The sequence below is a fragment of the Rhyacophila brunnea genome, unplaced genomic scaffold, assembly GCF_057557595.1.
Source record: "Rhyacophila brunnea isolate RB1 unplaced genomic scaffold, BYU_Rbru_1.0 scaffold_11, whole genome shotgun sequence".
Lineage (NCBI taxonomy): Eukaryota > Metazoa > Arthropoda > Insecta > Trichoptera > Rhyacophilidae > Rhyacophila > Rhyacophila brunnea.
In genome coordinates this window covers 15,359,096-15,385,351 of record NW_028232763.1, presented here as the reverse complement: position 1 = coordinate 15,385,351, position 26,256 = coordinate 15,359,096, and the positions used below count along the sequence as shown (strand labels likewise).

The 26,256-nt window shown below is 32.6% G+C and overlaps 2 protein-coding genes and 1 long non-coding RNA gene across 3 annotated transcripts in view; 1 reads left to right on the top strand and 2 right to left on the bottom strand.

The window, feature by feature from the left end:
• The window catches only part of LOC147078405 (uridine phosphorylase 1), a 70,874-nt gene extending 57,376 nt beyond the window's left edge, over nt 1–13,498 (bottom strand). The window contains exon 1 of the mRNA XM_085959238.1: nt 12,949–13,498. Coding sequence (XP_085815364.1) covers nt 12,949–12,980 — 32 coding nt within the window. The 5' untranslated portion in view covers nt 12,981–13,498. The remainder of the gene's footprint in view (nt 1–12,948) is intronic.
• LOC147078406 (uncharacterized) lies at nt 6,088–9,787 on the bottom strand. Its single transcript, XR_015072021.1, has 3 exons — nt 9,584–9,787; nt 7,517–8,833; nt 6,088–6,775 (listed from the first exon to the last, which is right to left on the bottom strand). It is a non-coding gene; the product is annotated as an uncharacterized LOC147078406 (long non-coding RNA).
• On the top strand, nt 8,390–26,097 carry LOC147078404 (uncharacterized). The gene is made up of 4 exons (XM_085959252.1): nt 8,390–8,531; nt 20,040–21,057; nt 24,839–25,131; nt 25,629–26,097. Exons 2-4 carry the CDS (start codon nt 20,283–20,285, stop codon nt 25,785–25,787), a joined length of 1,227 nt encoding a protein of 408 aa, XP_085815378.1. The 5' UTR covers nt 8,390–8,531; nt 20,040–20,282; the 3' UTR covers nt 25,788–26,097.
• Nucleotides 26,098–26,256: the final 159 nt, after the last annotated feature.

The window sequence follows — 26,256 nt, the reverse complement described above, 5'->3', positions numbered from 1 at the left end:
TTATGTGTTAGATGCTTTGCCTCGCCTGAATATTGTTTGCTAAAATAATTTGGTTTGCGTAAATTATAACCTTCGTTGTAACAACATTAAATTTGATACACGTGTACATATATTTTGATCTAATAAACAAAACTACACATCGTAATAACATAATAAAATCAATGCTATTAAACTAGATTACATAGTGTCAAGCTGAAGTTTAGTTAAACTTTCAAAGCTTTCTTCGATTAGAAGGAAGTTGTTGACTAGGGACTGTTTGGTGGCTTGAGACCGTCCCGAGAAAATTCTAGTATGTCGGCCCAAAATTTAAATATATTTATAGGTATATACACAATATATACATATACGAATGATAAACATTGATTTTTTTAATAAAATCTTATTTAGCAACTCCATTACATACCTCAGCCAACTGTTACGGCTCGTCTTAGGTAAGCGCGTTCGGCGGTGCGTTGAGCGGCGCGCGCAACTCAAACGTATAACCGTATAAACGTATAACCAAAAAAATACTTTGTCTACGAACATTTTCACACACGGTTATACGTTTGAGTTGCGCGTGCCGCTCAATGCTTCGCCGACTTCGCCCACGTAAGACGCTCAGTTAGTAATCCTGCGGCGAAGTACATGCCACAGGATGGAAGACGTCGCGATGAACAGAAGGAAGTCGCACGACTTTGTGATTACCCAATACAATATGGCGTGATAAGTTTCATAAATTAAAGTGTTTCAATAAACACGAATGGATATTATTACTTATTGTCGAATATTGAACGGCTCGGAAAGAGATAAAAATGTAATAAAAACTACTTACACGGTATTATTTCGTTTGATCTCATTCGAGATATACAGATTTAGTATGGAAATGAAAAACCCCAGTTTTATGGTTGTCATTAAGAAAAAGTCGGAGTTGTCTACCTGCACTTTGAGGATAGTCTTGATAGAGAGTGGAGCATGTAAAATACATCAATTATCATCCGCATGAAGACTGGAACCCAGATCATGAGATTTAGATCAGGATTGAGATGCTAAGAAGGACTTTTGAATAAATAGAGACATGGCAATAGAGGATGGCAATCAGATGCTACATCATGCCCATATGAATTCGACGCCTGAACGTTAAAGTAACGTACAATAAGAAGCTTAGAGGTTTTCGAGATGCGGCTGTTTCGGAGTATCTGGGTTGATCACATTACCAATGAAGAGGTATTAATACAAGCCAATAAAACAAGATAACTTATAGCTATTAGCAAATGCAGAAAAGCTGCATAATTCGGTACATATTTTCCGTAATGAGAAGTATAACTTTTTCCAACTCATAATGTAGGGGAAGATGGCAGCCAGTGACGTCCCGTAGGGGCAGGCAGATTGAGCGTCGCTTGGGGGCGGCAGTTACCCTAAGGGCGGCAAATCGAAGAAAATCATTTGGAATATATAGAAATAGCAAACTAAACTTAGTAATAACGAAAATATCTTTCCATTAAAAAAATCAACTCACTGACGATATCTAGTATACTTCCTTTGGCCCTTCGACGTCCTTGGTGACCAGAAACGACACGTGCAGATTTTCGAATAATTAGTCTGATATTTTGTTAGTAATGTATCCATACAACACATTTTTTAGATATTTGACTCATGAAAGGATGATAAAATAGTGTGTAAAAAAAATGAGGCGGCATTTTGGCGCTGCCTAGGGGCGGCATTTTATCTAGGGACGTCACTGATGGCAGCAAAGGCGTGGGCCGAAGGAGGTTGTTTGGCTACGCAATCTTCTGGCTCAGGATAGGGTGCTGTTCTGCAAGTTGGTCGCCAACCTTCGATAGAAGACGGCACCACGAGAAGAAAAAAAGGAATCTCATTTTTTCAAATTTATATGACATCATAATGTGGAATTTATATACGTCTTTTCAATTAAAAAAATATTGTACGAAATGCATTTGTGTCCTGGAAATCGTGACAATGAATTTAATCATGAAGATAAATTCGATGTGATATAATCTCACTCGAATTAACATAACCCAACCGTAGATACAAACAGATTCCTGAGCGAAAAGGGGTTCTAATGCTTTTAGATATTATTATAAATATATCCTCTTTGTACTCAATAATTTTATATTCTATAATCTGGACAGATAGATTTAGAATTTAACCCTGTAAATTGCCAATAGATATTTTCTACTCCAGCGAACTGAATAATGCCTTCGCAGAATATTATGTTGGAATTTCTTTGTGAAATGATATGATTTTAATACATTTTAATGTCCGCATTGTGTTCTGGTGAGTTTTCGATTTTGGATAATAATATTACTTTCAGCTGAATGACAAATAAAATTCAATGTCAAGTGAGGTCATTGAAACCATATCAATAAATATCTTGCAAAAACCGAAATGCGATAATGGTTACATAAAACACTTGAATAAATAATAATCTATTCAGATATCGGCCGTCAACTTATGACGTAACAACAGATGGCAGTGTCGTGAACAGCATCATTATCAATATAAACAGAATAAACATTTTATACCTACATCGATAGAAATGTGAAAATTAAAGTTATTAAAGTATTTATATAGGAGATACTGAGATCACCCTTTTATGACGGCACCCATTATTAGGAACTAAACTGTACTGTAATTACTAACTTAGTAATTCTTGTTTTTTTTTATAATATATCCAGTGACCCTAGACAAAATGCCGCCCCTAGGTGGCGCCAAAATGCCGCTCATTTTTTATACGGTATTTTTTATCAACCTTTCATGACTCCAATATATAAGAAATGTGTTGTATGGATACATTACTAACAATATATAATATACCACTAAATCTAATTTAAATGCCATCTCTACTTCAATATACAGTATTGCGAGTGGTTTCAGATACATTTAAAAATTCACCTGACAACTTTCAAAACTCGCGAGTGACCGGCAAAAATATTTGGATAACATAATTAGGTAAGTATGTACCTACCTATAATTGTAATTCGCAAATCTTCACGTGTCATTGCTGGTCATCAAGGACGTGACATCCAAGGACAACGGAAGTAAACTAGACAAAGATATTTACGTTATTATTAAGTTTGGGTAACTATTTCTATATTATATACCTAAAGATTCTCCTCGATTTGCCGCCCTTCGAGTAACTACCCTTCCCAAGCGACGCTTAATCTGCCTACCCCCACGGAACGTCACTGAATATATCTACCATATTATCCAGACTCTAAACTCTATAATATAATAATAACTTCAAGCAGGATATACTCTCATAGTATCGTACGCTAACAATCTAGAATCAACTAAGTTGGATACAAGAGAAAACTCTGAACCCATCTGAAGCCCCACTAGCGCTCTATCTAACAGATGCTCCATTGGTACATGTTGGATTTACTTTCCGTACCCTGGATGGATCCATAAAGCAGTGCTCTGAAACCTTTTCGACGGCACACCAAAGGTCTTCCCAGTATTCCAGGGCACACTACACGTAAAACAATATATTATACACAAAAAAATAAACCCCACATCCTGAAGGGGGACTACAGGCCAGGATCTTTGGCGCCCCCCCCCCCATCTACCTACCGTTAAGGTTAAAGACAGTGTGATACTCTAAAATAGCGTTTTTCAAATGGTACTCGAGATCAAATTAATGGTATTGATTGTATGTTTAGCGATTTTTTGTATTTATTAATACATCCATTTGAATTATGGTTAGTTGACGAGTTAAGAATAAATATTTGTCGAGTATTGACACAATAATAATAAATTGCATCTTTCAATCGCATGCTTTAACATATTAACACCATATATGTGTTTCTATGCAAAAAGGTTTCCTTCTAAATAGTTAATTAGGGAATTTAAGGCAATTTCAAGTAACCGTCCTATGACTTTGCCAATAGCATGGTAAAATTTACTACGTTTTCAATCGTTATAATAAGTTCGTTATATATCAAATCACACTTAATAAACGGAACCTTTCGTTAAATTTATTAGAACTACAGTAACGATATATTAAAAATGTTGTAAATCATTAATTATTAGATGACAATGTAAAAAATGAAAACAAGAATCAAAGTTGTTATTGTGGCGTGTCTGTGATTCAATATAGATAAAAATTTAGATACTAGTGGAGACATTTTTATTGATTGTAATTTTTGATTTATTATACGATAGCACTCATTACTATTAAATATTACATTTTGGAGATATCGTTTTGTAAAAACAATTATCTAACAAACGCTGACTCCTAATTTGTTTTTTTTTGCGAAATAAACATTGACCGATTAACATAAAGACAAACTTATCAACTTATCATAATCAAATGTGAAAATACGCTTCAATAGTTAATAGTTGTATTGTTGTGTATACAATTCGTTTAGACGCAATCAGATTAAAAGTCAAAATCAGATTGTTATTAATATTGTCATTTATCTGATTCCAGAAAGAAAGATCACGTTTCTCTTGACAAACAGTTTAGATCAGTGATTCACAACCAGCAGATCGTACCTGGGTTCAGCGACAACACAAGCACAATCTTACATCGTAGATTCATTCATAGCAAATATCACACTTTTGTGCTCTGATATTTATTTTCCAGGAACTGAGGAAAATGCCTCGCATTATTGAATGCTACAAGTAAAAAACAAGTACGATTTATTTCAATAATAACCATTATTTAGGTATATTATGTTGATGTTTTCAAGAGTTATAAGTAAAGTTATACCTATAAAATCATAAAAAAATGTCGATGTCTCCAAGGAACACTTCAATAATTAACCTCGCAGCCGTTGCTGTTAGTTGTTGATAAGCTAGATAAGAGGAAATAGTTTTGACCAGTGCCTTCAACCATGCAGGTAATAGAAATATGCATACAAATCAAAATTGACAATATTTCACGATTGGAGATCAGTAGAACAAGTAAAAACATTTTTAGAGCATAAATGACATACAAGCTTCAACAGAATAAAAAACGAGAGAGTTTGATAGATCTAAAATACTAAAAAAATGATTATAATACATGTCGGACAATTTTACTCAAAAATAAGCTTGAAATAACGTTAAAAATGTAATTATAATGGACCCGTATTCAAGAATATAACTAATATTTTGTACAGTTTAATTTGCGTTCTAATAGTGCTAATTTACTATTATATTTTCATCGTTTCATGTTTTTGTTATCAGTATGTCCCTATATAAAAATCGTTGTAATAATAAAATGCACTTTGATTCGTTTACTTCACAATTTGAAGGTCGAGAAGGCGGAAATATTGTGTTTTTATTTAAATCGAGTAAGCGTGTTTTATGTAAATTTTTCGTTTAGCGTCAAAAAAAACTTGTAATCGCTTGCCTTTTAAAACTCGATTAAGCGAAGACCCGAATTTAAATTTTGCATGAAAACTTTGATGACAAGCTCTGAAACGATGCGTGGAATGAATATTAAATGAGCTTCGCCCGGTTTATAAAAATAAACTCCTCGAGTTTAACTTTAATATTTCTTTACCATAACACCAGTGGCCAGACCCATCAGATCATTAAAATTAATGTTTACATATAAAAAATTATTTTAATATAACAGTGGCGGCTTTAGGTATGACACTCAAGGCGCTGATAGGTTCGGATACCCCACTGCAAATATTTATTCTATGGAGTAAAGCGTAATTGTTTTGTTTTCGGGAGTTTTTTGCTACCATATTATTGTGATAAATACGATTTTCATTATTCGAATGCCAGAATGCAACCAATGATTGCCAATGATTTTATTATCCATCCGGAATTAATATAAACCAGAGCATTGGAGCGGAGCTCGGAGCAGTGGAGCAGTGGAGCAGTGGAGCAATGGGGTTTTACCCTGAGCAGTTGCGGAGCTGGAGCACCGTTTTTTGTAGTCCTCTACTGCTCCGGATGTTTTTTTATTATTCAATTTTCATCCTAAAATTCAATGAAAACAATATATTTGATAATTCGCAACACATTTAATTATTTTAAATACTGCAAAACTGCCGAGTGGTAAAAAGCCTCACTTCTTTTTGACAAAATAGGCAGATAATGAAAGACGATTTGCTGGCCGTCTCTTATTTAATAAGCCTTATTTCAAAACGACTTATTTTTAAATTTTTTAACATTGTGTATACATATTATAATACCGATTGTGTATACATATATAAACTTTTTACCCGGAGTGGAGCAGACCCTGGAGCGGAGATGGAGCAAGTATTAGGTCCCGGAGCGGAGAAACTCAAAAAGGGTCCGCTCCAACCCTCTGATATAAACGAATGACGTCTTTAAATATTTAGATATTCTGTAATCGTAACTAATATTTATATGAAGGTACCTAAGAAATAAGAAAATTTAGGATATTCTTACACAAAAATAATATTCACTTCATATACTTATTGCTTCTTTTTCTTCATTTTGTTTCTTCTGAAGTTTTCAGGATAAGTAGAATAATATGCCAGATCAACTTGCTGCATGTTCCTTCTAGTGTAGATACATACAGTTTCTGTATATTGATATTCTTTTCGCTTGTCATAATAGTTAATGTTTACACTTTACATATATCCAAAAGGTAGTTTCAGTCACTGCTATACACAATAATATACATATTTAAACTTTAACTATAAGAAAAAATAGTCAAAATAATATGTCAATTATTAGAGTAGTAAAAATATATTAATATTCGTAGGTAGGTATATTTGAATCATAATTTGAAAAGTTCATCATCATCAGTACATATTCACTACAAGTATTATCATCAGTTTTACGAAATATTTCGCACTGTCGTATCGCACTAAAAATAATTAATACATTAAAAAATATTAATAGAAAACCAAGGGGTATAAATCAGCATCAATTATTATTGAAAATTAAGATTGGGTCGAAATATGTTCCAAAGATTTCTCTACAAAATAAAAAAAAATGTATTTTATTTTTGAAAGGTGATGCAAACGAACAAGTCTACTTTTTTGCGAGAATACGGTAGATTAGAATTTACAATGCGCCTAAACTAAATCGATTTGTTTGTAAAATTTCTAATCCCTATCTCAAATGGAAGATAATGTCTTAGATGTAAAATTAATGAATTTGTGTTACGAAATAGCGTTACGTGGCCTGTGTTCGGCTGTCAATCACAGACTTGTTGACAAAATGGATTACATACCACAGAACAACACTCAGAATCTATAGAAAAGATTAAAACGCCTGTTTAACAATTTCAGTGCCTTACAACATGATGTTAACAATTCGTAACAATCAGCGCTCGAAATGTACTTATTGCAATCGTTCCGGCATGTATTATGGTATTATGATAACATTTTCATAATATTATCTGGACGTTTTTTATTTGATATATTATTAAAATTGTTTCCCGTATAATATACTTAGGTATTCTATGTTTTTAAATATTTTCAGCTGCATAAATATTTCACATCAAAAAATATTTCGTGGAAGAAAATAACAAAAAAGAAACAGCATCTCAAACGCTATCTCATTTACAACCGGATGGTGCAACTTAATTATCGAATCTGCTTACCCATTTAAAGCATTAAAGCTTAATTCATCGTTAATACCCCAATGTTATACAATAATACAGTTTCTTTGGCCATTATTGATAGTTTAAAACAGAAATATGCTTTTATTACAGTGAGATATTTACATTTGAATACACGTAATACATAAAAAATTGACAGCAGAAGAAAAACAAATGGTAAACGAAACAAAATAAAGCCGATTTGAAAATATATCAAAAGAGCGTCGTTTTCTTCTGAGCAGTGTTTCCAACTGTATAAATATCATAGACAATGCAATATTTTCCCCAACAATCCACCATTAGTCTTATTTAACACAATAACAAAGTTATTATATTTTTATTTAATTTTACATAATTTTGATTCAGTGCATTAGTATTGCTTTGACTTGTGAACCGAATTTAAAGTTTCTGAATACTCGATAAATGGGAAACAGGTACATTGAAATATCTGTAGAAAGATATAATATAATGTAAGTAATGGTTATGGTAAAGGTTGAAATAAGAATACATATTACACATGTTGTTGGTCAGTTATTTTTAAATTCATTAAGCCTTGCTTGAACCAAGTCATAATATATAACAATATTATGCTATCTATAAAATATCCAAAATTATGTACGATTGAATGTCATAATTATAGATATTTTATAGATAGACGAGAATTATTTGACTATTATCTATTATGTCTTGGTTTTCGCAGGTTTTAATTGAATTTTAAAAACTAACTAACAACATCTGTAAATTGTAGTCTTAGTTCAATGAAAACAAATACGTACAACTGACAAAGTTTAGTATGCACTATTTATATCGGATCTTGACAGCCTACATTCGCCCTTCGCCACTGGATCTACCCATTTATCCATAGATATTAGAGACATACTGGAATCACTAATACGTGTTGTAGTACAAAAAGTTTTATAAAGTCTCTCTATATTTTTTTGCCAATTTCGGAATAAAAAAATACAATTAAAATGAATATAACGTTTTATTGTGAATGTTTTCACGTCGAGCGCTGCTGGTATCAGTATACGACAGTCAGAAATGTCTGCTTGCGACGTTTTGTTCTGAAAAGTGGCGGTCCATTGTCGCTTGAAGCTATGACACGTATTACAATAGCTCTGGGTATCGTCGTATATCTGTTCGGAAAACATTACGTTATTATGAAAAGGGAAGCTCCATGAGTTAAATCTGTGATTGCTTGTCTAAAAAGTTTGTAATGAAACACATAATAATGTTGGTTTGAATGTAAACTGATTCCACTGTAAAGATAAGTGACGTGTTAACATTATTAACCCTTTTGGATTTCAGCCAGGCCAGGAGCTAGAAAAGAGAAATCAAAAAACCTAGTGAATGAGTTTGTATCTTTATGGATTAAGGTGAAGCCTTTACTGAGCCGTTTTTAAAGAGGCACCTAGCGGAAAGATGCGAAGCTTGCGATTTGAGTTTTTTTGGTAATTTACAATTTCAACTATATTAATTAATAAATATGTATCTGAAAACATTAAAAAGAAAAATATTTTTTATTTTAAGCCAAAGATAAACTTACAATAATTGTAAAAAATGTAATAAAATGTGAATTTGTTGAATCGGACCGCACCCTATTATTACATAATATTTTATGGTCATATTTATTATTAAAATTTATTTTATTAAGTTTTATAAGCATCACCTAAGCGATTTTTGACTAATTCATAGTTTTAATATTTTTTATATCTATTTTAAAAAACATCGATTTTTATAAAAAATATAAATGTGTATAACTTGAAATCCTTTTTATTTATATCAAATCAAGCTTCAATGTTGGGACATTACATAAATAAAATTTCATGTACATATTAGAGATGTTGTTGGTTATTTTATTTTTAATTTATTAAGCCCTGCCTAACCAAACTATAATCGATAAAAAATATTCTTCTCTGGATACAATATCTAAAATTATGTATGGTTTAATTAATGCAGGGTTTAATTGAATTTTAAAAATGACCTATCTACACATTGTAGTAATAAAAACAAATACGTTTGACTGATAAAGTTTAGTGTGCACTAATTATGTCAGATCTACCAGCCTACCTCCAATATTCGCCACTGGTGTATTCAGTTCCTTATAAAAGATACAATAGACTAAAAATATTATATGTGGCACAATATAATACATTGTAATAAGAACGACAATCATGACCATATCTATTTAATGACAGAATTCTTAAAATCAAAAATTCAAATTAACAAACTGGTTTGCGAAACTACCATACTGACTGATTACCTAACCAAACTGACTGGAAAAACATACATCTTTGCAAAATTCTATTTGAATTACATCTCTTTATTATAACGAAACCAGCTGTGTAAACTAATTTACAGATTTCCATTATTTATACACTACGTATCGAAGGATGAATAATTGTTGCAAGAAACTGCATTGTGTAAACGAATTTCAGTTTTATTATAAAAATTTAATTAATATAACCATATACGTTCTACGTGACCTACAAAACCTACGAGACCTACAAAATGACATTGTCTCGTTATTTTTCGGTTACCCTGCTTTACCCCGCGGACAATTTTCATTTGAATAAGCCTCAGTTCAGACACGGCGGATTCCGCGAGGAGTCAATTTGTACTAGTTTCTATATATTCGTTCACCCTTGTCCGCGGTGGAGATACAGATTGACTCCGCGTGGATTGGACCGCGTGTCTGAACCGAGGCTTAAGGCTATACCTCAGTTGAGGCATGGTCTAAAAAGATCGTGGCTAGGCGATGCGCGGATTGCGGGTCGCGGGTGCAAATGACGCATGTCGACCGAAATATAATTTGTCATATAAATCCAACATGCGTCCATTTAATGTTCTGTTTACATCATGCATTCGCACTTCGGTGCAAGGTTGCATCACCAGTCCCGTGCGGCTCTGCTCGGGACAAAATGAGGGCTTAAATTCTTTGATCTGGCACACGTAAGGGTTATGTTAGCCGGCCGCGTATGACGTGGCTGCATATACATAACGGGTGCGGAGGTGGGAGTTTTACACATCATGTTCTATTAGTAACAATAATAATATTAATTGTCATTATAATAATAAATTTACATGTCTTCTTTTTCAAGTAAATGGGTAACGTTATTAGTCATCTTTACACGATTTAAGAATTAATACCCCGTCGCGACGCGTCGCCATCACGAAACAAATTGACGTGTTCCCAGCTCGACGTTCTCTCTCCGAATGCCAGTGAGTCCAAAATTTCGTCACGCCTATAGTTGAAAAAATTATTTGCCGTTTCACTGATGTATCGTCTTAACGTTTATTTACTTGCATTTACTTACTTTTTGATATAAAATGCATTTTTGGGCAGATACTTTCATGAAATAAAAATTGTAACAGTCAATAAAATACTAATCGTGCGATTTTTTTCAACTGTTAACGGAATTAGGGGCAAAGATACTATTTTATTTAACAACATTTATAATTTGTATAGAAAGCTCGTTATTGAAAATATTTAAAAATATCCTATACTTATCTTAATGCATTTGTATACCTGGACAATTCCTTGTAACTATTAATAATTATTGTTTATTTAGGTTAATTTGTATATAAATACACCGTTAAAACATGTCAGTTGTATTCATACCTTAAGTAATTAATTACAGGTACAATATTATAGTATATTATAGTAGAATATATTAAAAGTGAAAAGGGGTCGTAAAAACATTTTCTTACGAAATAATACAAGGGTCTCATCAATTATAATTGTTTATACAAAAAATAGGATAAAACCAATATTTTGTCTGGTGGTGGCATACATAAAAATGGGACCGAAACGAAATTACCATTAAAAACCATTACCGAAAGTTAGCGAGTGCTAAAATATATATTATGAAAATAAAAATCATTACAAATTCGACACCATGAAGTTACCTTGTGAAGTATAAATCAAGGTATTTTCGAATACCAACTAAAATTTTTGAATTAATGTCAAAATACTTATATTAATACGTTAACTATATTTTCTTTTGACCATGTCCGATCCTAAGAACATCATATGGCCCTCCACAGAATGAAGGCTTATATTAACAGATTTTTTTACGTGAAATGGATGTCAACCACCTGCTAAACCTATTAGGCCCATACTCTAAACATACATTGAAAAAAAATATTCGTATATATTTGCCAGACCTAGGATTCAAACATACGACCCACGAAATTATACGTTAGCCGCTCGGCCATTGTGGAGTCAACACAAAAATTACTAAACAATAAATATTGTGCACATTATATAAGATATACATATAGGACATAGGTTACTACTAGAAAAAATATGACTCCCAGCGGCACACGAACTCGCACCCACTGGATTGCGATGTACTCTAACTCCAAACACTCATTGAAAAAACAATGGTAATTGTGCCGCAGAGTTGGACACGAGCTTTTATATTATTTTTTTTACGAAAACAGTTTATCCCATGTAGACAATTATAATAAATACCTTTTTCTGTCAGCCCATCGGCTTTACGATCCAATAATCGTTAATTGAAAATTTGAAATTTTCATACATTTTGATACACCATTATCACAAACTAACGCCCACGGTGGCCGCGCGGCATAAGCGTTGGACTACAAAGCCGTGGGTCCCAGGTTCGAATCCTGGGTCTGGCAAGTACAAAAATTGTTTTTCAATTTGTGTGTGTCAGGGTATGGACCTAATAGGTTGAGCAAGTGGCTGACATCCATTTCTCGTAAAAAACAAAATCTGTCAACACAAACCTCCACTCTGTGGAGGCCCATATGATCCTATCAGGATCGGACATGGTCGAAAAAAAAAAAAAAAAAAAAAATTATCACAAACTAAGTTTATATGAGGTAATATTAGGTTGGGGTAGGTTAGATTAGGTTAGGTTATGTTAGGTTAGGTTTGGTTTGGTCTAAAAAGAATGTTGTAAAATCTCATTTCCACCTCTGCGGCACATTTACCAAAACAATAATGTGTATTTTCCAGGCTCAGGATTCGAACCTGGGACCCATTACAAGCTGATGCGTTAGTTATAAATATAATATATTACATAATATTAGAAAATCTTTTTTTACCAATATCGTGGGGTTTTATCCGTCAAGTGCGTAAATAGATAATATCTGATGGTTTATTAAACATTTTTTTTAATATAAGTCTGTATTGAGGAATAGTATGATAATAAATAATTAATATATGCCTGATATATTAAGGTAGATATTATATTATGTACATAATTGAATAACTTCATTAAGAGTTAATCAGTTACCAATTCATTCAGGTGTAAGCTTGTTAGATTGTGAACTGAACAGAAGTTCAGTGCTATTAGAATTTAGTTACGTAAACTTAGTACCTAGTACACTGCGAAAACTAATGTATTATTATTAGGTTAAAAGAATATTTTGGTGAATTACTAAAGGAAAAAATAACTACTTACTCGTCACGTAGCTCGTCGTGTTCAAAAGACATCTTTCTTCCGGTTTATATCAATATATAATTAGGAATTTAAATAGATATATTATAATTTATAACGCCCAGTTTTGACAGTTGGCGTTTTAAAAAATCACAGCACTGAATTTATAACAAATAATTCACAATGTATAACCTTAAAATATTAAAAACTGTCAGAGCTTAAATGATTCTATAACAATTAAACACTGTCAATTTATAAATTGGTCTGTGAAAAAAATATAAGATAGGAACATACACAATCAAGATATATTTAAAAATTTATAATAAGTATGTGTTATCAAGGAATAAAACACTCCAAAATTATCAGCGTGCTATGTAAATTGTTATGTATTCAACGCAAAATTTTTATTAATGTTTTGAATAGAGAACCAGGTACTGTGCGAGTCGAAGTATATTCATATATTTTTATTAATCGCTGCGGATAGACGCTGCCGTGTGCCCTGAATGGAAAATCGACGGAACTAAGGGAAATTTTGAGCAATGTCTACGGGAAAACACCACCGCCCTTCTCTGTTTGAAATGTGTACGTGTATAGGTGGAAACGTCTACGTTTAACGTAGAGGGGTAAATTGAACCAATACACGGACAGATATGCGCGAGTGTTTTCATTCTTTCAGAGCCGGCCTGAAGACTTTCTAACCTAATTTTGATTAACCCAATTTCCCACCAAATTTTAAATAAGTACCTGTAAAAGGTTCACTGTTGGATAGAAATCTTTGAAATTGTGATTTAGGATTATAATATTATATGCGTGTGGGTCAAGATTTTCTTTCGTGTGTTTAGTAACATTTTCCAAGAAACAGTTAAGGGCGGACATGCTCAGCGTAGGTCAAAATGGAGCTTTTATTGTATTTTCAAAGCATGATTTTGGACATTCCTTAAGGGTTGTAGATAATCTATTTATATAATTTTGAAGCCTTATTATCCTTTATATTTATTTTAAACATTTGATGACTGCATAAAGTATTTTTATTACATAAAATAGTATTCTTTTAAACCTCTCGCTCTAATGTTTTAGAATATAGTCATATTTCAGTACGTCCATGTGAAGTGGTGTTAAGATTTTTTAGTTTATTAATTTTTAAACGCATTCACAAAAACCATTAGTAAAATTAATGTTAACATTGTATGGTGAAATATTTACTATAAAAAATTATATTTTACAATCTCTGTGATCCCAAATTTGACAAGAATTAGGCATTTTATTATTCAAAAAATGGGCACGATTAACACACATGAAGATAATTCTAAATATTATAATATATTATGTCTTTGACCATTCAAATGTGATAAACATCCTACGAATAATGGTTGCTTTATAATAATTATTGACCTAAGAATAAGGTAGTGTTTTTTTGAAATACACCATTTCTTTTGGCATTCCCCAGTGGTTGAGCTACAACATACGGCCGTAGCCATAAATTGACATATTTTGTCAGAGATTATCAATATAATTTTTATCGTAAATATTTCAATATAATGATGTCAACATAAATTATACTAATGGTTTTATAAATGCGTTTAAAAATTATTAAATGTAAAAAATCTTAACACCACTGCACATGCATGTAATGAAATATGACTATATTCTAAAACATTAGAGCGAGAGGTTTAAAAGAATACTATTTTATGTAATAAAAGTACTTTACGCAGTCATCAAATGTTTAAAATAAATATAAAGGATAATAAGGCTTCTAAATTATATAAATAGATTATCTACAAAGTTTAAGGAATGTCCAGGATCGTGCTTTTAAAATGCAATAAAAGCTCCATTTTGACCTACGCTGAGCATGTCCCCCCTTAAAGTAAAATGTTTACATTCCGCAACTTATGGCGATATAGCCTGAAGGGAAAACAATAATTTAGAGAGACTCATCGACAGCGGAAAAAATTGTGGGTTTGTGCGGATGAAGGAGGTGTCCTATTCGATGGTATAAGTTCAATACCTACAAAATATGCGGACGGCGGAATGCTGGGATCTTTGGAGATATATAACGAGTATATTTAAATTAATTGGTTATATGAAATGTATTTGACGTAAGTGTATACTATTTTTTATGCAATTGAATAATATGCAATAATTAAGAATGTTGCATTAGCATTAGTAATTCTCAAGAGATGAATGGCCCCTGCAACGAGCCCGTAAAGTCGAGTAATGAAGAAGGAAAAACAAACGGTGGCAACCCAAAAATCTATTACGATATAAACAACCATGATACTCGTAGTCTAAAACAATACAATTTAATGTAGCATTCTTTGTTGGATATATTTTATAACTTTTCATAACGCATATTGTTCATAATCATAAATTGTTATTGCATAAGGTTCAAGTCTTATTCGGTGTAAATATATAGAATATTTTTGGAATTTTTCCAAGATGTAGGTACGTTTCTGGTGTGTTACGAATAATTATGTTTATCTAGTATAAACAACGTTTATCGGATATGTGATAAAATGAAAAATAGTTCAATAAATATATATTCTGATGATTTAAGACTTCTTATCAGAATAGAAGTTTAAAAAATAATCTGATATGTATGTTATAATCTCATATTAGTCATTGAAGAATACATAATATATATACGTGAGTTGGTTGCTTTCTAAAATACAAGATTAGCATAGTATATATTAGTTTTCAAATATAAATAAATTCATATAAATGATGTTATTTTTATAATTAAAATTAAATAATAATAATGTTGCTATGCCTAATTTGTGTATGTGAAATTATACAGTGTGTACAATATTTTAGGTACTTAATTAGATTAAAATAGTATGATGATTTTTATTTTGAATTAATTGTACAAAACTATTTTTTTATTCAACGAATAATTCATAAGATTTAAGAACGTAACATTCTTTTTATTGAACATAAAATTGAAATTGAATGAACACAAAATATACAAAAGCCGATTGTCAATAGTAACTCAATTTGGAAAGCGCTTCAGAGAGTATTGTAAGAGCCATTAGTTAAAATTTGTCGCAATTGGACAGGATACCTAAAGTATTGTAGTCGATGTGCGTGGGCGCGAATTCTGAGAGACGCAGGTTCGATTCCTTCGATTTTTTTCTATTGGTTATATATTATTTTCTCAGAAATGTTCTCAATTATACAAAAGTTTTATGTAATTATAGGTATATGGTAAATTTGGTGTAATGTAAAAATGAAACGAAATCTCGTGAAAAGAGCAGATTCCATTACATATATTTTTTTGACCATGTCCGATCTTCTTAAGATCATATGGGCCTCCACCCATTTACAGTGAAATGCCGAGTCCGGAATCTATTATGGCTTTTCCATGACTTAATAAAATACCATCTAATATAGCTATTACCTAAACTTGATAATCAAAACGAGAATGATAAAAATCTATAACTTCATGGTCTTTCGGTACATAAATTAAATCGACTTCATCAAAAAAAATATCAGCATTTAAACATTGAATTGTTTAATTTTTCTTGTACCGGACCTGGTTTGGCATATGTATATAATATGCCTATTTGGAATTGGAATGACAAACGCGGATATAATGAAAAGAAAACACATGCCAAAGATGTATTTCAGACACTTATATATTTTAGAATTCAGACGGATGAGTTCATGGAATGTATTAATAAAATGTGATACATGACCGTTTAAATTGTAGTCAAATCGTTTTTTTATACGAATATAATATATTCAAACAGCATATAAACACTAAAATTATTTTTTTTCAACGATGTCCGATCTTAAGAAGATAATATTATGGGCCTCCACGGAGTGGTTTGTCTTAACAGATTTATGTTTTTACGAGGAATGGATGTTAGCCACTTTGCTTAATCTATTAGACCCGTACTCTGACTCCAAACACGCATTGACAAACAATATGTGTAGGTAATATTATGGGCCTCCACGGAGTGGAGGTTTGTCTTAACATTTTTTTGTTTTTACGAGAAATGGATGTTAGCCATTTTGCTTAACCTATTAGGCCCGTACTCTGACTCCAAACACGCATTTACAAATAATATGTGTAGGTATTCGCCAGACCTAGGATTCAAACCTGGGACCTACGCCATCGTGGAGTCAACACTATATTACTAAATAGTAAATATTGCATATATATAAGATATATATATATATATAGGTTTATAATAGAAAAGATCTTTTTGAAAACAAATAGACTCACAGCGGGGCACGAGCTCGCATCCACTGGATTTGCGACAATGTGCTTTACCAATTAAGCCATATCCGTCCTATCTAATTAAGACGAAATTAACTAGTAGTTTTAACATCTTGAAGGGCTTCATAAATTGCGATAATTATTGGTTGTCGGCTTTTGTGTTTTAAATCAAAGTATCAATAATTACCTTCATTTCTAACCGGTGTCAGGATTTCAGTCAAAATTTTAGTTATAACGTACTGGCACTTGCTAATAATTTAATAAACTATTTTCTTCGCTCAATGAATAGGTAACATAATTAACAAGATTTGGCAATGTAACATTCTTAAATAACATAATTATATAATTTAAAAACGCCTCAGATATTACATAATATACCTACTTACTTGAAAAAATCTTTTTGAAAAAAATACGACGCCCAGCGGGACTAATAATCCCCAGCAACTGTCATTTGTCCTTGATATAAAATGCTTTATAAATGATGTCGTTTCAATATAATTTTGGATTTAATATCGCCCAATTATATGAATGAACCAAGCAGTCAATGTATTAATTCATTATTCATTTATTCTACAAATTGCCTTTAAAAAAACGGCTATACATTTTTATGGTAAAAACAAGACACGAATAAAAATATATTTCAAACCAAATAAATAATTGAAGTTGACATTCAGTCACTGACTAAGATTAAGCACATTTAAAATATTTAAAAAAAATACAGTAAATTAAATATGTATTCACCTACTTAACAACTATAATATTATTATGATTGTATGTAAAGACAAGTAAGGCCTGGAATACAGCGAAATATTTAGGGAAACAGGGTTGAGAGTATGGTTCTATATTATTCAGCATGTCACAGTATTAATTATTGTGAATGGCACAGGATAGGGGACTTGTTACATTGTTATCACCAATTTTTGATAGACGTTGGCACACATGGATATGTGATTCCAAAACATTTCAATTGGAATTAAAAACCATTAATTCAGATGAGCGGACATTACGTATTTCAAACGTAAGACGTTCATGGCATGGCGCGAAAAATATGAATAAAGGAAGCACGTACATAACATTATGAACAATTGGTGGGCAAACGTAAGTACCCAATTTAAGATGCTTGCATCCCAGTTATATACGGCAGGCAAACGACATGAGTAGATTGATAAAATATGGAAATGCCTACCGGATAGAGGCTAAAAACTTCACCTGTGTTTTCCACCAATACTCGTAATATACTCGTATCATCATATATTTTTGTATATACTATAGTGACATCTACCGGAAAATTACCGTAACAGATCGGAAAATTGCACTAGAGTTGAAGGATTTTCATTATTCAATTCAATTCAATTCAATTCAATTCATTTATTTTTTAACATATTGTGGACATTACAAATTATAAGATTAAGACGTTCACAACATGACATTTAGAAACAAAGATATATAAATATAACAGTATTACATAAAAAAAGAGATATATCAGTAGATGAATTAGATAGGTACAAGGAAGTACACCGGATGAGCTAAGCAGACCCTATTTTAAGATTTTATAAAACAACATCCACCTAACCTCATTCTCACGTAGGTGGAATATATCAACACCCGAAGCAATTTCGTTGAACATAGTTATCACTCTCCCAATTGGCATTACCAGTGGCAGGTTGGTTCTGCACCTTGGGAGAATAAACAACTGGTGGTCTCTATTTCTAAGATAGTTATCAGGGACACACAGGTCAACACTGCCCAGAATGGCAGAGTTCTCATTTATACCTTGTATAAGTCGAAAAAAATACGTAGCTAAATAAAGATTTCTTCTAAATTGCAGACTGCAGTATGTAAGCATGCCTAAGAGAAAGTCAGTTGGATAAAGCCACGGATAGTATCCATACAACCTCAAGTAAAGGAGTCTCAAGAATTTCTTCTGTACCCTCTCCACCATAAGGCCATACTTCAACTGGTGCGGTGCCCAAACAATAGAATCAACCTTCAAGCAGACAATTAAAAAATATATAATTTAAAAAAGTGTTTTCTACGCCGTTAAACCATACTTAATTTTAGATTTTTTTATTTCTTATAAGTAGGTATATTATATATTCTTTATAACAATACAACAGGGCAAGAGGCCTAATGACAGTAGTGTCACTACACTTTCACTAAACAGCAATGTATTTAGTAACATATGTGAAACAATCACAAACAACCAGGCTTTGAGAAAAATCACATAAATATATTGTGACCTTACCGGGATCCAACCCGATGCTCCCAGATGAAAGGCCAGCGCCTTACGCACTGAACCGCGAGAACCGCCGTCCAGGGTGTAATCAAATTTAATTTTTTTTTAATTCTTCGATAATAGTCTACACTGATATTAATGTGGACCTATTCAACAGTACTAATATCATATTATTATCTTCTTAAGACTGGCGAGATATACATATACACCATGATCCCCATAGCCTACCCATTTCCAAAATTCACTATTCAACATAGGTGTTTTCAGTTTTAATCCAATATCAAGTATTTAAAAATGTTCACCCACTCACACATATCATGGGCCATGGCCTATACATATTATATTTTGGCATTTCTCTTCTTGTTGAACCCTTATAGATTTTAATTACGTACTTAATAACTCTTCACTAATTAATTCATATTAAATTAATGTATTAATGTTTAAATAGAAGTGTGGTAGTAAGTCGGAATGTATCTGACTCATGACTTCCATTAATTGTATTCATTGTTAAAAAATCTTATAATTAGTCAGCAAACGCAGACAATAAGTTGTGAAATTATTCTGTTATGCGTCCAAGTCAAGGTTAAATATTAACGTATCCATTGTTTTAGGATTAAAGCGTGTCGCTAAATCTAAAACCTCTTTTATCTGACCCGACAGACGTTTTCCAGGACATTTTCTCGCATTCCCAACGCATTGAATCAATACGTACAGTATGACAAAGAATAATAGACAAAAAATATGGAACGACAAAACTATTCAACCAAGAACTTCGATTGACGCCGAATTAAATCTTTTACTATAAAAACTGATTGCTGCATTACAAAATTATCATTTCGAGTTTATGAACAGTACAATAATCACTTAACTAAGAATCCAGTGTTAAAATTAACTGTGTCAAACATGGCTAAAAACGGAAAATTATTTCAGTGTGTTAGAGTTATAGTATTTTCTTCAATTTTGGGAATGGTTACTTCTCGAGCCGCTAGCAATGATGGGCGTCCGAAGAATTACAATTATCACTATGAAAAATCAGGTGAAATGCTGAAAGCTGGAGGATCAAGTGTGCCTTATTCAAATGGATACGAAATGGAAGACAGTGAACATTACCCCTCTGACTATTCCAGTGCTGAATCTTCAAACTTTGGCTCATACGATGTAGGAGGTGCCGGCGGTCAATTCATCGGAGGGGGTGGATTAGGATACGGTGGTTTAAACCAGTATAGTAACATTGGATATTCAGCGCCGAGCGCTGGGTTCGGGTTCGGTAATGGAGGGTACAATGGCGGTTATACCGGCGGATATTCAAGCGGAATCGGAAACAATTACGTCAGTCAACCGGGGTTTTATTCAGGAGGCGGTGGGGGCTACGTTCAGCGCCCTTTCATAACGGGGGGCGGGTACGGAGGAGGTTTACACGGAGGACAAATTGGAGGAGGGTACGTAGACAAAAACCAGTACGAGTCCGACAAGAAAAACGTTGGAAATGAAAACTCGCAGACGGTACAAGGCCAGGCGGGAGGATCTGCTAACCAGGGATCTCAGGGAGTGAACCAGGAGGCAGCGCAACAGAGCAGTGCCAAAGGAGATTCAGGATATTACAAGGATGAAACTGCTAACAAAAATCAACAAGGCGATGGAAAGAGTTACCAGGGAGAACAAAACTTCGATAAGTCTGGTAAGCTTTGATATTATATTACGACACCCCTATTAAAAATATCCTAACCGTTATATAGACCTCTCAAGGAAAATAATAACTCACATTTTTTGGTAATAACTTGTATCTTCAATGATTTGACACATATTAACCACTGAATTTGTATAAAATGGTACTTCTTACTGAACTATTTTTTTTATTCAGCGAACAATTCACAAGATTTTAGAATGTAACATTATTTTATTGAACATGCATAATTTGAAAACTTCTGAGAAATATATAACCACTATATAAGACACGTATAGCATATTGGTTAGTGCATTTGGGGCCGAATATCCAGGGGCGCAGGTTCGAATCCTGCTGGGCGTCGTATTTTTTTTTCAAAAAGTTTTTTATATTAATTAGTATCTATTTCTCAGAAGTGTTTTCAAATTATGTAGGTACTTTTTACATTTAAGTTTACTTGTTTATAACTCAAATATTTTTTCCAAGGTAAAAATGCCCTTTTCCAAAACAATTAAAAGTTTCAGAAACAAGAATAAAATCAGCGAACGGTATTAGCAAAGTAAGTTCTCACACCGTATTGGTTGTTGACTTGATTTTAAACCAAAGAATTCAGAAAATTTGGAGGTTCGTAAGGGAAGTATCAATTTAGTATAATTATTCTCAATCTCAGTCATCCTAAACACATTCCATTAATACGATTTGTAGGCATTATTTTTCATATTCCGCCGTCTTAAAATTACTGATAATTAAATAAGGATATCTCCGCGTTTATGCATTTTTTGATACATCATGCTTTTTATTTCAACCAGACCTAAACGAATCCGAACAATCTACTATAATCTACCACGACTTTTGGTAAATCTTAGACCCCTTTCACGTATCATAATAATATTAACATGTAAATCGAGTTATTATCTAAATATAGACTTGAGATTAAGAGAGAATAGATTAAATTGAGAAATCAAACAAAAAATTGTTTGATTTTCAGCAAAAAATCTATTGAATAAGACAGAGGTTAAATATTTATACAAGTTTGATAAATAATGTCAGCAAAACGTGTTACGAAATCGTAACATTGAAAATGGCTCTGTGATCATGACGATTCGGTTAGGATGACGAAAGGTAATAAATACATTGCGTAAACAGAGAGTTTTCCGACCTTCAAGTCAAATGTTTAAAGTTTCACTACTTTTTCAACTCATTAATGATTGTCATATTATTACCAAAAGGTCACGACACAAACGGTACAAAATCTACGAAGATAAATAAAAACTACTCCCTGGTTCGTGCAAATACTTACCAACTAAATAATTGTTTTAGTTTGTTAATGGATTTGTCATCTTTCTACTGAAACTTTTTATGATACTGATATTAGTGACATTAATAGAAAAAATATACAGAAAGTGTCCATAAGGGAAAACTAATATAATTTCCAATTGTAAATCGAGCAAAATATTTGTATTTGTTACGGTAGTATTAAAGCCCAATTTCACTATAGCGTTAGACGCTTGCGATCGACGCGTTCGTATTATAGACTTTTTCGCGTGCGCAGTACGCACAGGCATAAACGTATTCATCTAATTCTAAATATTATATTCATTGAATACGGCCGCGTTTAAAATTAGATAGAATGCGTTAAACACAATATCGAAGTAGTTACTTACGAATGTGATTAAATGTATCACTAATGACAGAAAAAAATATACCTACCTACTGCCTGTCTGGTAGTGCTCCCTGGAGAATATATGGTTTGATTTGGGACTTTTTGCTATTTTTGTTAGATAAAAATAAACTGAATAATTATTCATAAAGTATTTTTTTAAACTTTGTTTTTAATATATTTTAATTTAATTTAGCTTGTCCACTCGATTCCAGTTCATAAAGCGGTGTCCATATTGGCAACAAGCTGCTGGCAACCTCATTAAATTTAGATTAAAATAATTTATGGTCATATAAATTATAATAATTATCGAGAAATTTAATGAGGTTACCAGCAACTTGTTGCCAATGTGGACACGGCATAATGCGACTGATGGACACAGTACATTCATTTGTTTTGAAAATCTCTCATCTAGTGTTGAATTGAAATAATATATTTTAAAATTAGAATTTGCTGTGCCAAAAATGTTATAATATGTTAAAATTACTAACATCTCAAAAAACATCATATAATTTTCATATTATATGATAGATTCACCAGCAAAGGTTATTTATTATAAGTCAAATCTAATATATTTCATAATATTTACTCTCAAATGACCAATTTTTGTAAGTTGACCGCAGTAGGCGCTGAGGTTTGCGTGAAATTCGTACAATAAAATATACCAACAAATAATAATATAATTGACCGAGGAATGTAGGTAATATTGTCGACCAATATAATATCGGATTCGTCACGTAAATTGTTATCTATAAAAAGGCACACGAAAATCTACGTATAATTCCGGATGTATGTTATCAATTGAACAATTCAATCAAGTAATTGGCATTTCCTCTTCAGCACAATGAAATCGATTTCTAACAATAAGAATGTCAAATATCTCGCACAGAATTCGATTACCGTTATTGTTTTTTGATTATATCGGTAAAATACATAGGTAATTAAAATATTAATATAAGTAGATTCGGCATTAATAAAATACTGGTATATTATTGAATTATTTGCGAGATACTTAGTAAAACAAAATATGTCGGCAAATTTTACATCCACACGTTGCAGGAAATGGCTTCAGTAGCAGGTAGAGTTGGGTTTCGGGATTTTCCCGACGGGAATTCTCGGGAAATTTTCGAGATTTTCCATTCCGAATCTCGATAATTTAAATTTTTAACATTTCGGGAAATCCCGGATCTCGAAAATCTTTTCTCAGGATTCGGGATTTCTTTATTATCAAATATTAATTGAAAAAACGATTTTCTATACGAAACGAAACGGAAGACTGATCGGGGCATTTAACACAATTAAGCCAACATCGACTCAAAATGAGCGCAATGTTTGCAACATCAGGAAATTTTGTGTCTCAAAAGCGTACGCGATTGTCAGTTTTTGGAATTTGTCTGTTTTTATGATTTTTACGGTTTTTTTTTTAATTTCCCGATATCTCGAGAATTCTTTTCTGGAAATCCCGAATCTCGAGAATTCAAAATTTCGGGAAATTCCGAATCTCGAAATTTTCTCGGGAAATACCAAACTCTAGTAGCAGGTTTAAGGCTGCCGAGACCCGATACACTGACTGATTTTGAGTCCCTCCCCCATGATAAAAAGTAAAATTAAAACCATAAATTTTAACCACCAATGTACCCAGTCAACATAACAATATGCATATTTCCTAAAATCACATTGTGTAACGAAAAATGATTATTAATTGTTAAAGATGACAGCGATAACAGATTATTAATAATATTACTGGTTTATTTTTTTTGGTAAAAGTACCCAGCTGTTTGAGTGGTTGTGTAGTTGCAGGGATTTTGTTATGGTTTTGGTATTATGTTATACTAATACTTACTCAATTTGTGAGTCTCTTGACGAGTCGATTACATCATTTGCGTCAAAGAAAATCGCCACCGTTCAATAGGATCATTTTCAAAGATATTTTTATAAGGCGTTTATGATAGTCTATGATTCATTCAAGCATAGACTCATACCTACATGTGAAGTCATGTTATGGTCGCCAAGTCACTTAAGCACCATTGAAGAATACGTTTACCCTCCTGTAGCATTTCGGTTGTTGATGACAACGGTATATTATCGTATTATTTTATCTTTACCATCGCTTATGTTGTTTATCTACCTCTCCAGGCCAGAAAGGCGATTCCGAGAACGCTCAAAAGAGCCACAAAAAAGGACACGTGACCAAGGGATTCAAATCATCTCACCGCAAGGACGAGGAAGAAAAGACAGAGACGTTCTACGATGAGGCTCATGATGAAGCCGACAGGAAGAACTTCGGTCAGAAGCAGGGATCCTTCGGAGAGAAATCAGAAGCCAACTTTAAGGGAGGCCAGGAGAATGCAGTTCTAGATGCCAAAGCGCAAGGAAAGGAGGGACACTTCAACTCTCAGAATAAGATCGATGACAACAAAGCTAATAAGGTACGTACTAATTAATATAATTTACATTTGTTTTGTAACAGTTTTTGGAGACATTGAGTGGTGTATGTATTAAGCCGCATTTAGACTAAGCGAGCGATTGTTTGTTCTTTTCCCACTCCAGCGAAATTCTCTTGACTTAAACGCTTTTTGTTGAGCGAACATAAGAATTTTGTTGGAGTGTCTTAAGAGAAGGAGATGAACTACCAATGTATCGATGCAGGCAAAATGTTTTATCGATATATTTAAACCAATCAGGTTGTTTTAAATAGGATAAAACAAATTGTATGCGACCTAAGTACCTACTTAATGTACATATTGTCTGACGATCTGGACCAGTTTCGTCCGCTCCATTTTCAGCTGATTATGCAGGTTTATATTTGAATAGATGTTGTTTTTATAATACAACAATATATCATCAACAACAAATAGTCACAAATAAGTCGTGTAGAAATTATTTGTCAGTAATCATATACGTAAAAGCTGTATTCTATTTTCAGGGCGAATTCGGGCAGACAGCGTTTAAGGGAAATTCTGAACAGTTTCATAAAGCAAATGGATTAGGTGCTCAATCACTCCTTGGACACCAAGAATCTTCAGGACAGTATCTCAGCAATAAGCCATACGGAATCCTCCCCATACACGGAGACAAGAAATAAACCAACTCCGCGAGACAGAGGGCCAAGGGAATAGCTCACGTGTTTAATTTAACTAAGTACATATTTCCCAGTAATTCTAAGAAATAATAACTATTGGAAGCATTTACTTGAAATACAAATAGATGTGAACGCTTTTTTATATGCATGGCTCTACGAATAACTCACTGGCTAAATAAAATGGAGAAATTTAAGACTACGGCAATCCTGATAATAATTGTGTAATATTTAATTACGAGTATGTACTAATGTAGTTTTGTATAGTGTAGCATTTATACTAACTTTACTATTGAATGAATAAATCATATTCATAAAAATAATTTTGTTTCTGTTAATTTCATACATGCATTCTACATATTTACGGTTTTCGATTATTAATGTAAGTATGTAATTCAAATAGCAGTATTCCGCGAACTATCTTACTGTAAAGCATTATAAAATTATGTGTCGCCCAACGGTTAATGTCATACTC